The sequence below is a fragment of the Mauremys mutica genome, chromosome 24 (genome assembly GCF_020497125.1).
Source record: "Mauremys mutica isolate MM-2020 ecotype Southern chromosome 24, ASM2049712v1, whole genome shotgun sequence".
Taxonomy (NCBI): domain Eukaryota; kingdom Metazoa; phylum Chordata; order Testudines; family Geoemydidae; genus Mauremys; species Mauremys mutica.
In genome coordinates this window covers 14,597,712-14,610,289 of record NC_059095.1, presented here as the reverse complement: position 1 = coordinate 14,610,289, position 12,578 = coordinate 14,597,712, and the positions used below count along the sequence as shown (strand labels likewise).

The 12,578-nt window shown below is 54.6% G+C and overlaps 1 protein-coding gene across 2 annotated transcripts in view; it reads left to right on the top strand.

The window, feature by feature from the left end:
- Window positions 1-11,678, top strand: part of FBN3 (fibrillin 3) — a 320,779-nt gene extending 309,101 nt beyond the window's left edge. For both annotated transcript variants that reach the window (XM_044998744.1, XM_044998743.1), the window contains 4 exons: window positions 4,617-4,736; window positions 6,034-6,265; window positions 6,813-6,981; window positions 8,976-11,678. In XM_044998744.1, coding sequence (XP_044854679.1) covers window positions 4,617-4,736; window positions 6,034-6,265; window positions 6,813-6,981; window positions 8,976-9,350 — 896 coding nt within the window. In that variant the 3' untranslated portion in view covers window positions 9,351-11,678. The remainder of the gene's footprint in view (window positions 1-4,616; window positions 4,737-6,033; window positions 6,266-6,812; window positions 6,982-8,975) is intronic.
- Window positions 11,679-12,578: the final 900 nt, after the last annotated feature.

Below are 12,578 nucleotides of genomic sequence, written 5' to 3'. Positions count from 1 at the left end.
CACTGGATCCCCCTTGTCCACATGCTTGTTGACACCCTCAGAGAATTCTAATAGATTGGTGAGGCATGATTTCCCCTTATAAAAGCCGTGTTGATTCTTCCCCAACATATCATGCTCATCTATGTGTCTGATAATTCTGTTCTTGACTACAGTTTCAACCAGTTTGTCTAGTACTGAAGTCAGACTTACCAGTCTGTAATTGCCAGGATTGCCTTTGGAGCCTTGTTTAAAAATTGGGGTCACATCAGCTATCTGCCAGTCATCTGGTACAGAGGCTGATTTAACCTAACTGATTGTGCAATTTTATATCTGAGTTCGTTCGGAACTCTTGAGTGAATACCGTCTGGTCCTGGTGACTTATTACTGTTGAATTTATCAATTTGTTCCAAACCCTCTTCTACTGACACCTTCGTCTGGGACAGTTCCTCATATTTGTTACCTAAAAAGAATGACTCATGTGTGAGAATCTGCCTCACATCCTGCACAATGAAGACCAATGCAAAGAATTCATTTAGCTTCTCTTGAATGGCCTTGTCTTCCTTGAGTGCTCCTTTAGACCTTGATTGTCCAGTGGCCGCACTGATTGTTTGGCAGGCTTCCTGATTCTAATGTACTTATACATTTTGTGTGTCTTTTGCTGGTTGTTCTTCAAATTCTTGTTTAGCCTGCCTGATTATACTTTTACACTTGTCTTGCCAGAGTTTATTCTCCTCTTTGTTTTCCTCACTAGGATCTGACTTGCAATTTTTAAAGGGGACTTTTTTGCCTCTAACTGTATCTTTTGCTCTGTTGTTTAGCCATGTGGCACTTTTTGGATCCTTTTACTACATATTTTTAATTTGGGATGTACATTTAATTTGTGCCTCTATTATGGTGCTTTTCAATAGTTTCCATGCAGCTTGCAGGCACTTCACTCTTGTGACTGTACCTTTTAATTTCTGTTTAACTAGCTTCCTTGTTTTTCTGTCTCTGCCCTTTCTAATGTTAAATGCTACGGTGATGGATTTCTTTGGGTTTTTGTCCCTGACAGGGATGTTAAATTTAATTACAGTATGGTTGCTAAGTGGTTCAGCTATAGTCACCTCTTGGACCAGATCCTGTGCTCCACTTAGGGCTAAATCAAGAATTACCTCTCCCCTTGTGGGTTCACAGACTAACTGCTCCAAGAAGCAGTCATTTAAAGTGTCAAGAAACTTTATCTCTGCATCCCTTCCTGAGGTGACATGTCCAGTGTGACATGTCCAAATCCCCCATTATTACTGAGATTTCTATTTTTATAGCCTCTAATCTCCCAGAGCACTTCACAATCACCATCATCATCCTGGTCAGGTGGTCGGCAGTATATTCTTACTGCTATACTTTTATTATTCAAGCATGGGATGTCTATCCAGAGAGATTCCATGATATAGTTTGATTCATTTAAGATTGTTACTATATTTGACTCAATGCTTTCTTTCATATTGTGACCATGGTGCCAGGGGGGCCACTGTGAGGTTATTTAGTTAGGGCAAACTGCAAAGAATGGGGCAGAGAATCCCCAAAGCTGGTGGATATTCTAATACTTAGATTTACCAAGTCAGCACAAAACAGCTTCTACAATACCTTACTGGTAGCTCAGAAGCCAACGACACAGTTCCCTTATAGCAACCCTGCCTTGGGCTTCCACCCAGACATTCAAGTTTAATATGATGAGGATTACTGAAAATCTTATTCACCATATAAGAAAGTTCTACTAAACCCAAAGGATTGGACGCATTACCTTCCAAGCTAATGAATATTTCAGATCTTAACCAAATACATGCCAATTCTTATTAACTAAAATTTCTTTTAAAAGAAAAGAGAGAGAGTATTGTTTAAAGGATCAGTATACATACAGACCTGAGTACAGTTCTGAGATCAGATTCATAGTAGAGATGGTGATCTTTGTAATTGCAAAGAGTTCTTTCAGAATTAGTCCATAGGTTATAGTCCAATGTTCATATCCAGGGTGATCCAGGTGAGACTGGAGATCTCAGTCTTATGATATAAGCTTCCCCTGTGTAAAGCATCCAGCAGATCTGAGATCAAAAGGATCAGGACCCAAGAGGTTTTTATACAGTTCCAGGCCTTCTCTTGACAGCTTGGAGTTCTTAGCTGAACAATAGGCAATCATCTGGACTCTGAAGTAGACCTATTTCCTAAGCATCACTGGTAATTAGCTACACGGATTAACATAAGGTAATTGCCTGTTTTGCACCATTTGCAGGTGATCTGCTATATACTTCAAAGAGAGATCAATACAGTGTTATCACTATATCTACAGTTCATTTAAATGTCAAGATCTCGTTTTTATCTCTGAATTAACAGAACACAGCATAGACAGGGACTGTTTGACTGCATCGTTAACCTCTAACAATATATATGTAACCATATATAACCACAAACATTATCTAGTAATATGTCCCTAAAGGTTGAATTTGGGTCATTCATCCAGCACCCTTTCTGGACATGTGTCACTCTCCGACCCACACGACCTATTCTGTCATGCATATATATTCTGTACCCTGGAATTACTGTGTCCCATTGATTTTCATTGTTCCACCTAGTTTCTGTAGTGCCTATTATATCGATAGCCTCATTTAATACCAGGCACTCAAGTTCACCCATCTTTCTATTTAGACTTCTAGCATTTGTGTACAAGCACATATACAATCTGTCACTTTTTAGTTTTCTGCCTTTGTGTGATGCAGTTGAACGGCACTCTTCATCACACGGCACTAGAACAGTCTGTCATGTGATGGGCTGGAATCAGCATCCTGGCAGGGATTCAAGGTGAGATGAGGCAAGGGTGAGCAGAGATCCCCCTGCCTTGGTGCAAGAGATGGGCTAGATGGCCCCAGTGGCCCTGTCCCACCCCAGGATCTCCTGGACACTCACAACACAAGGGGTGGACACAAGGGCAACTTCTCTCTATAGTGCAGCCCTGGGAAAGCAAAGCAGAGTGCGAGTCGGGCCACTGCAATATTAGCCCATTGCAGACACTCATCACAGAATGGGCTGCGCAAGCTGCTGCCCAGGGCCCAGCGCCTGGGGCATGAGTTGTGAATGTGTATAATCAAGGTGCCTGACCTCGGACCAGGCAAAACCTGCCACACGGAGTGCTTCTGAGAGTGGAGAAGAGAAGCCAGTATTCAACCCAGGCAGCAAGAAACAAGCCACTCACCCACGCCCGCTAGAGAAGCAGTCACTTCTCACTGCCACAAGAATAGGGGACACACATCAGAGCCACAAACCCCTCGAGAGTGAACTAAGGCAGACCAATGGGCCCTGAAGCATGGCCAAAGGCAGCCAGTGAGGGGATGCCAGGGGCTCAGGGCCTGCGACAGAGACAGTCCACTCCTGCCCCAGCTCAATCCTCACTAACCCCTGGGACCAAGCGCGGGATTAGAGTCTGACCCTCACTGCCCCACCACCCCAGCGTGGTGCTGGCAGGGGCCGAGTCCTCTGCTGGGCATGGGGGATGAGCCCTCCCTCCTCCAGGACAGCGAGTCAGAGGGAGCCCAGTCTGCCCAGAGAGGAGCAGTGGCAGGACTTCACCAGACAGCTCGTGTGGTGGCCCATGTCCCTGTCTCCCAAGGAGGATGGGCCCACAGCATGGGGACAGGACAATAGGGCTGGGCCTTAGGCACCAGACCTGTTGGCTGTCCCTGTTGGGCAGGAAGGGGCGAGCAGCAAAGGCGCCAGGACTCAGGCCCTAGATCACAAAGGCCAGTCATGACTTTGCCGCAATTGCTTTAAAGTCAGAGTCGTTAGTGACCAGGGATCTGGCGGGGGTGCAGCCAGGGAAGCTGGTCCCATTGAGCCCTCCTGAGAGCCCCTTCAAGCAGGTGCTCTGTGTCCGTGCATTGCTGGTCTCCAGGCTCTGCTGCCAGGCTGCGGGGGCTGACGGGAGGCATCTCACGGGCACTCTGTGTCTGTGCATTGCCGCTGTCTGGGCTCTGCACACTGGGCTCTGCTGCTGGGCTGCAGGAGCTGATGGAAGGCGTCTCACGGGCGCTCTGTGTCCATGCATTGCTGCCTGCTGGGCTCTGCTACCAGAGAGTGGGAGCTGATGGGTGCTCTGTGTCCGTGCATTGCTGGTTTCCAGGCTCTGCTGCCAGGCTGCGGGAGCTGACAGGTGCTCTGTGTCTGTGCATTGCCGCTGTCTGGGCTCTGCACACTGAGCTCTGCTGCTGGACTGCAGGAGCTGACGGAAGGCGTCTCACGGGCGCTCTGTGTCCGTGCATTGCTGCCTGCTGGGCTCTGCTACCAGAGAGTGGGAGCTGACGGGTGCTCTGTGTCCATGCATTGCCGCTCTCTGGGCTCTGCTGCTGGGCTGCGGGAGCTGACGGGTGCTCTGTGTCTGTGCATTGCCGCTGTCTGGGCTCTGCACACTGAGCTCTGCTGCTGGACTGCAGGAGCTGACGGAAGGCGTCTCACAGGCACTCTGTGTCCGTGCATTGCTGCCTGCTGGGCTCTGCTGCTGGGCTGTGGGAGTTGATGGGCACTCTGTGTCTGTGCATTGCCGCTCTCTGGGCTCTGCTGCTGGAGCTGACGGGAGGTATCTGACGGGCGCTCTGTGCTGTTTGTGCCATCAGATGTGGATGAGTGCGACGGAAACCATCGCTGCCAGCATGGCTGTCAGAATGTCCTGGGAGGCTACCGCTGTGGCTGTCCTCAGGGCTATGTGCAGCATTACCAGTGGAACCAGTGTGTGGGTGAGTGTGGGACTGAGGGTGTGGGGGGGGCTCCCGTGTGGGGCAGCGTACTAGCTAGGGGAGGGAGGCTGCTCCCAGCTGAGCTGCTGACTCCTTGCTCCACCTCTGGCAGGTCAGCAACTTCCCTGTGTTTGTCATTAACCCGAGGACCTTGGGTTTGCTGCAGACCCTGTGCTGGGCACCAGGCCGCCCTCGGGGAGCAGAGAGACAAGCGCTCTGTGTTTGGTGCACAGCCCACGCTGGGCCAGTCTGCTCGCACACTCGCCTGCGAGTTCCTGCTGCTCCCACCACAGATGCCAGCAGAGGGTCTGGCTGCTTGTAACGGGGCAGGACTCACCCCTGCGGCGCCTCCTGCTGGTGTCCTGGGAATTAGCTCTTTTCCCAGCTCCGGAGCGCCCTCTGCAGGCCGGTGTCCTGCTTGCCACTGGCACCATGTCCCGCCCAGGAACCGATGCCCCTTGTCTTTGGGGTGCTGCCCCCTGGCAATATCCCCACAGACTCAGGGTCTCCCCACCCAGGGGAACCCCCAACACTCTATCCTCACCTTGCCTCAGTCGTGGGCTACTGCCAGTCACCATCTAGCCCCTGCTCCCTGGGGCAGACTGCAGCATAAAAGCCACTCATCATAGGTGGGGAGGGTTGGACCTGCTGCCTCTGCCTACCCATGAGCTGCCCCCTGCAACCCCAATATCTAATGGGCCTTCCACTAGGCTGCAGCCTGGGGGTGTTTCCAGGCCGGAGCTCCCCAGCTCCCTTGGCCTTCCCCCAGCCCTGCTCCACTCCGGGTCCCTTCTCTCAGCTCCCTGCAGCCAGGTCCCTCCCTCTCAAAGCTAGAGAGAGTCTCTCTGGCTTCTGGCCCCGGCCCTCTTATAAGGGCCAGCTGGGCCCTGATTGCACTGGCTGCAGCTGTGGCTGCTTGCCCCATCAGCCCAGCTTTTCTCTGCCCCAGCCCTCTCCCGGGCTGCTTTCAGCCCGTCCAGGCAGGACCACCCCGCTACACTGCTCCACATTCCCGACAGCAGACCAGCCCGGTAGGCACCTAAGGGAGGGGCTAGGCCCCCTGTAGGAAGATGTTGTCCTTCACCTCCTCCTTTTCCTGGTGACTGAAGAGCTGGGGCAGGGAGCCCAGCTGCCGGTGTTTGGCCAAGGGGCTCAGCCGGGGGCTCGTTACTCTCACTGGCAGAGGATGGAGGGAGGGGGAGCTGGAGCAGTGACCACTAGCAGGGTCTCCCACCCACAGCCGTCCCCTTCTGCTGGGCTCCAGGAGCCTGAGCCCTTTGCTCTGTCCTGGTTCCAGATGAAAACGAGTGCTCCAGCCCCTCTGCCTGCGGCTCCGCCTCCTGCTACAACACTCTGGGCAGCTTCAAGTGCGTCTGTCCGTCCGGCTTCGACTTCGACCAGGCCTTCGGCGGGTGCCAGGATGTGGACGAGTGCTCAGCCGGTGGCAGCCCCTGCAGCTACGGCTGCTCCAACACTGATGGGGGCTACCTGTGTGGCTGCCCTGGGGGATACTTCCGAGCTGGACAAGGGTGAGCAGATGGGGCTGCTCCATTACCTAGGCAGGCGCTGACCCCCGGGCTCACGCCAGCTCTGTGCCGGAGCCCTCTCCCGCGGCAGTCTGAGCTCAGACGTATCCTGTGAGTGTCTGTACAGTCCCACAGACACACCCGCCTGTGCACTCACACTGCCGGGTGCATGCTCATGCAGGGACACCCATGTGCGCTCCCGCTCCCAGGCATGCTCAGGCATGCACAGCTGCACACATGTGCACACACACATACCCGGATGCTTGCCTGGGTTCTTCCAGTGCTGCCCAGGATGGGGTTCTGTGTCTGAGTGCCCCAGCAGAGGGGAGCACATCCCGTTAACCCTCTCCTCACTGAAACCCAGGCTCCTTGTTGCAGCATATGCATATGTTGTGCTCCGCACTGCACACCCCACCCACCGCCTGGCAGACACAGGCACAGCCCTGGGTGTGTGCCCGGTCCCACCTCATAGGCCTTGGCACTAGAGAGCGCCATGTGTTATGGGGGTTCTGAGTGAATCCTGTCCCACTGTTTACTCCTCTGGCCCCAGGCACTGTATTTCTGGACTCGGCTTCGGCAAAGGCTCCTACCTGCCTGCCCCTCCAGAGGAGGATGAGGAGAACCTGCTCTCCCCCGAGACCTGCTACGAGTGCAAGATAAATGGCTACCCCAAGCGGGGCCGGCAGCGCCGCAGCATCAACGGGACTGAGGGGCACCAGGTAATGCACGGCCCTCCGGACAGCTCGAGGCAAGCTGAGAGCCAGGCCCACGGACTGTCTGGGAGAAAGCTGTGTGGCATCCCCAGCCCAGCACCACTGAGACAGTCACAGGATGGACCTCTCCCCAGAGAGACCCACTCCATCAGCCTTCCCTGTGCTTGGTGACTCAGTGCCTCAGGAGAGAGAGAGGGCTATCCCCATTGGCTGGGGGGCTGCTGAGTCCCACAGTATGGGGTATTATCTGGGACCAGACCATGCACCCCCCTGACATATTCACAGGGGAGACAGGGACCCGGCCACCATCACAGACTCTGTGTCCTCAGTGCTGCACAAACACTTGTGTACCCCTCCTGTCCCTCAGCTCAGCCATCTGCCGAGCCCCCCTCTCCCAGTCAGACCAGGGCTACTGGAGTCAAACCCTGAGTGCAGGCCTTGGTGACACTCCCAGTCACCGTTGGAGACAGCCCTGCACCAGTGCATGGGCACACATCCGTACACTTCATTCAGATCAAGGAGCATTTTAATTTGTATCCCTCTTCAATAATAAACAACATTGGGACAACCTGCTAGGGTCCGAGTGAATTCTCCGTCCCCTGGCAGGCCGTCTCTTTCTGAAAGCACTGGTGGGCTGGATGCAGCAATCCGAGGGGAGGGTCTTTGTCCTGTGTGATATGCAGCGGGTCAGAGGCGATGGTCTAATGGTCCCTTCTAGCTGTGAACACCTGCCTCGCCAGCTAGCGTTTCAGCACGACAGGGACATTTCTTCACTTTATTGTGTGGGTCGCATGTACCCCAAGCCACAGGGCAGTGCCAAGCAAGCACAGTCAGAACCTTCGCTGGCCAGCAAGGCAGAGCCAGGAGTTACTGGCCTGGGTCAGCCACCCAGGGGAGTCCGGCAAAGCAGGAAGAAAAACTAAGTCTGAGGAATGTTTTGGCAAGAGAAGCAGCTGCCCTGGGAGCACGTGGGTTCCCCAACACTGGAGTAGGGTGGCCAACTTTCTACTTGCACAAAACCAAACACCCTTGCCCTGCCCCTCCTCCAAGGTCCCACCCCTGCCCCGCCGCTTTCTGAGGCCCCACTCCCGCTCCTCCATCCCCCCTCCCTCTGTTGCTCACTCTCCCCACCCTCACTCACTGGCTCATTTTCACCGAGCTGGCTCAGTGGCGGGGAGGACTCTGGCTGGGGGTGTGGCTCTGAGGTGGGACCAGAAATGAGGAGCTCGGAGTATGGGAGGGGGCTCTCGGCTGAGGCAGGGGGTTAGGGTGTGGGAGGGGCGAGGGCTCTGGCTGGGGGTGCAGACTCTGGGGTGGGGCTGGGGATGAGGGGTTTGAGGTGCAAGAGGGGGCCCCGGGCTGAGGCTGAATGGTTCGGAGTGTGGGAGGGGGCTGGGCTGAGACAGGGGGTTGGGGCACCGAGGAGTGAGGGTTTTGGCTGGGGGTGTGGGGTCTGGGGTGGAGTTGGGGATAAGGGGTTTGGGATGCAGGAGGGTGCTCTGGGCTGGGACCGAGGGGTTCAGAGGGCGAGAGGGGGATCAGGGTTGGGGGTCAGGGGTGCTGGCTCCAGGTGGCGCTTACCTCAAGCAGCTCCCAGAAGCAGTGGCATGTCCCCCCTCCGGCTCCACGGTTCCTGGCCAATGGGAGCTGCAGAGCTGGCACTTGGGGCGTGGGCAGCATGCAGAGCCCTCTGGCTTCCGCTACACGTAGAAGCCAGAGGGGGGACATGCTGCTGCTTCCAGGAGCCACACGGAGCCGGGGCAGGCAGGGAGCCTGCCTTAGCCCCGCTGCACCACCGACCGGACTTTTAATGGCCAGGGTCCCTTTTCGACTGGACGTTCCAGTCAAACTCTACACCTGGCAACCCTACACTGGAACCACTTCTCCGAGCTGCCTTGGGGGCCCTGGGCAGGCTCCCTTCTCACACCCAGGCCTTTCTGGGCCTGGCCAGACTATCCTTTGTGCTGGTTCATTAAGGTGCCCTGCCTTCTTCTCCCTAGGAGCCCGCAGTGAGTCTGGCCAGCGTGGACATTGATGCTCCCCTGTCCATGAGCCTGAACCTCTCGGCCCTGGACCACAAGGAGCACATCCTGGAGCTGCTGCCGGCTGTAGAGCCCCTCGAAAACCATGTGCGCTACGTGGTCTCTCATGGCAACGAGGACGGCTACTTCCGCATCCACCAGAAAGAAGGACTCAGCTACCTGCACCTCGGCCGCAAGAAGATCATGCCTGGCACCTACCTGCTGGAGATCGTGAGCGTGCCCCTGTATCGCAAGAAGGAACTGCAGAAACTGGAGGCCAAGAACGACCTCAACTACTTGGCAGGGGAGCTTGGCCAAGCACTCAGGATGAGGCTTCAGCTCCAGCTTTACTAGCCACCACGAGAACCCACCAGCCACCCAGCCAGCCACAGCCCAGTTCTTAGCAGCGCCACCCACACCTGGAAACAAACCCCTTTGCTATTGCCGCACCCCTGTGCCAGCACCTCGCCGGCCACGCTGTCCGACTGCTGGGAAATGTGCCCCTGGACTCAGCACTGGGCCCTGGGCAGCTAAGGGCTGCTCTGCTTCACAGAGCACCTGTGTTACGCACCAAGCAACCCCCCAAAAGAGCTTGTAAAATCTTTGTCCATGGTTTGAAACCCTGTTGTCTGGAGCTGTGTCTCCCTCTGTGCTCTCATCCCCTGCAATGGGCGGCCCTGTCCTCTTCCCTTAAACATGACACTGTTAGTCTGAGCTGACAAGGATTTTCCCATTGAAACCTCCCTGTCTTCCACAGCCAGGGGCCGCTCGCCATCCACAAGCTAGGAGATGGGCGGTGGCTGAGGACAGAGCTCAGACGTGACCTCTAAAGAAGCTGCTGTATTGGTGCCATTTCCCAACGTATCTGGTTTTTCCTTTGCTTCTGCATTGCCATAATGGTGCTCTGGAAAATCCTCCTCAGCTGATACTGGCTGCTCGCTATCTGCCGCGCTCTTTTTTTATATTGTGTTCCATCAGGTCCTGCGTTTGTCCCTTTGCATGGCAAAAAAAAGTTAATTTGGCCCCACTCGGAGTGAAGGGCCAGTTTGGATTATGCCATGTAACCTCACACTGCAAGCTAGCCAGTCTGAAGGACTGCAGGTTTCTGTTCCAGTTTAAGGCTTCAATACCGCAGTGTTCTGAACATGTGCAATACTAGCTGGTACTGCTGGCACCCTCTCCACAGAGCGGAGTTTGGAAGGGTTGTTCCTACAGCTCCAGCAACTGCAGAGGTTAACGTACGTTCTTCTGTCACCAGCAGGTGCTGAGTAGCTTTGGGGGAGGCGTACAGTTGTATGCTTTGATTGTGGTTGAACAAACTCAATTGCCACGAGAGATGTAGTGAGTCTTAGCACAGCACAGATAGGCCCTTCCTGCTGGTAGGAATTGGGGGTGATTTGGCCCAGTGGGGGGATCCTAGACCCACTGCTGGGAGTATTTGCGAGTTCCCCTAGAGGTCCCCCTGAGCAGGAGCAGGAGAGGTGTGCTTAGAAATGGCACTGCAGGCCCACAGGGGAGAGGGACATGGCTCATGGGCATTTAGGCCCATATTTTCAAAATGGTCCCTGATTTGGAGTGCCAGTTTGGAGGTGTCTGGTTTGAGTCACCTCAGGGCCTTTGGCCAGACACCCACAGTCGGGGGCACTTGCAAATATGGGATTCCGCTCTGGTCACTCCAACGTGATGTCAGAAATACTAATCCTCTGATCAATGCAGACAAACTAAATGCACTAAAAACAACCTGCAAAATCAGATTGCAAAGAATCTGTCTCCTTGCTGCCGCCAATGGCCTGAGCAAACAGGTTGGTACTGACAGCCCTTGCCTCCTGCCAAGAGGGTGATTTTTCATATGACTGTTTTCTACAAGGCCATTTTCTAGTTTTGCATGAAACTCTTTTTTCCGTTTTTTGTGTAAGTCGGTTTTGGGGTTTGTTTTTGTTTGTTTGTTTGTTTTTTGGTTCTGCATCAACACTGTGCATCAGCAAAAGGAAACAAAGGTGCTAATTCACTCATGGTAACACACAAGACTACCTGATAGATCCCCAGATCAATGGTGCTTTCAGCTCGCGGAAGCTGGTGCTGGTACTGAATCGTCAGGGTTACTGCACTGCATCCACCCTTCATATTTATGTATAACCACCAATGTTACAACTGCTCGTTGTTGTGAGGAGGGCATATTCCTGTAGCTTTTTTGGTACTTTGGGGTGGGGGTTGTTTTTCATTTCTGTTCTTTCCTGGGATGCTGCCACCACATGGCATGTAGGGGAAGTGTGTGTATACTGTACTTTGGCTAATATCAAACTTGAAAACTCTTTTGCATAATGCAGCTGCAAACAACACAGAGCTGGATTTTGCAAGAGTACCAGACCTCATGACGTGACAGGTGGCCTGTTTTTGTTTTGTTTTTTTACCAAAGGGTGCTTTAAAAAAATTAATAATAATAAATTAGCAGAGGTGGGGTTTTGTGTGTGTGTGTTGAGCCAAACGTGTCAAATGAGAAAGCGAAATGTTTTCATTCATTCCAGTCTAGTGTGGAGATTTGTGTTTATTGACATTTCTTGCTAGTTGGTTTTCAGATGTGCTGGGCACACCCAGTGCAGAAGCTGTGCCACCTTGCCCCGCAGAGCGAGCGACTCTTTGTGGATTCCTTTTTGTATCAGAAGCAACAGCAACAATAAAATTATTTTGGGTTAAATGCTTCTGCCTCTCATTTGTAGCTGGAGGCGGTGAGCTCTCAGCTCACATTGGAAATGGCCCCTGCAGCAGCTGGCTAAGCAATGCCGGTCTGGCTGCACTGGTGGTCCAGCTCGCTCCAAAAGGGCGGCTCTCCATTGACTGCTGGGGGCTTTGAGTCAGGCCCCTCGTGAGGTGCCGCAGGGGGGTTAAATGGGTAAAGGAAAATGGTGCTGGCTCCACTTGTTGAGAGGGAGGGGCAGGAGAGAGCTGTGGGGTGTCTGAGCGGGGAAGGGCAGGGGTTGGGCAGGAGGGAGCTGTGGGGTATCTGAGGAGGGAGGGGCAGGGGTTGGGCAGGAGGGAGCTGTGGGGTTGGGCAGGAGGGAGCAGTGGGGTATCTGAGGAGGGAGGGGCACGGGCTGGGCAGGAGGGAGCTGTGGGGTATCTGAGGAGGGAGGGGCAGGGGTTGGGCAGGAGGGAGCTGTGGGGTATCTGAGGAAGGACGGGCAGGGGTTGGGCCGGAGGGAGCTGTGGGGTGTCTGAGGGGGGACGGGCAGGGGATGGGCAGGAGGGAGCTGTGGGTGTCTGAGGAGGGAGGGGCAGGGGTTGGGCAGGAGGGAGCTGTGGGGTGTCTTAGGGGGGAAGGGCAGGGGTTGGGCAGGAGGGAGCTGTGGGGTATCTGAGGAGGGAGGGGCAGGGGTTGGGCAGGAGGGAGCTGTGGGGTATCTGAGGAGGGAGGGGCAGGGGTTGGGCAGGAGGGAGCTGTGGGATATCTGAGGGGGGGAGGGGCAGGGGCTGGGCAGGAGGGAGCTGTGGGGTGTGAGAGGGGAGGGGCAGGGGGTGGGCAGGAGGGAGCTGGGGCGGTCCGGGGAGGGGAGGGGAGCTGGGGCTTAGGGGTGCCTGAGAGCT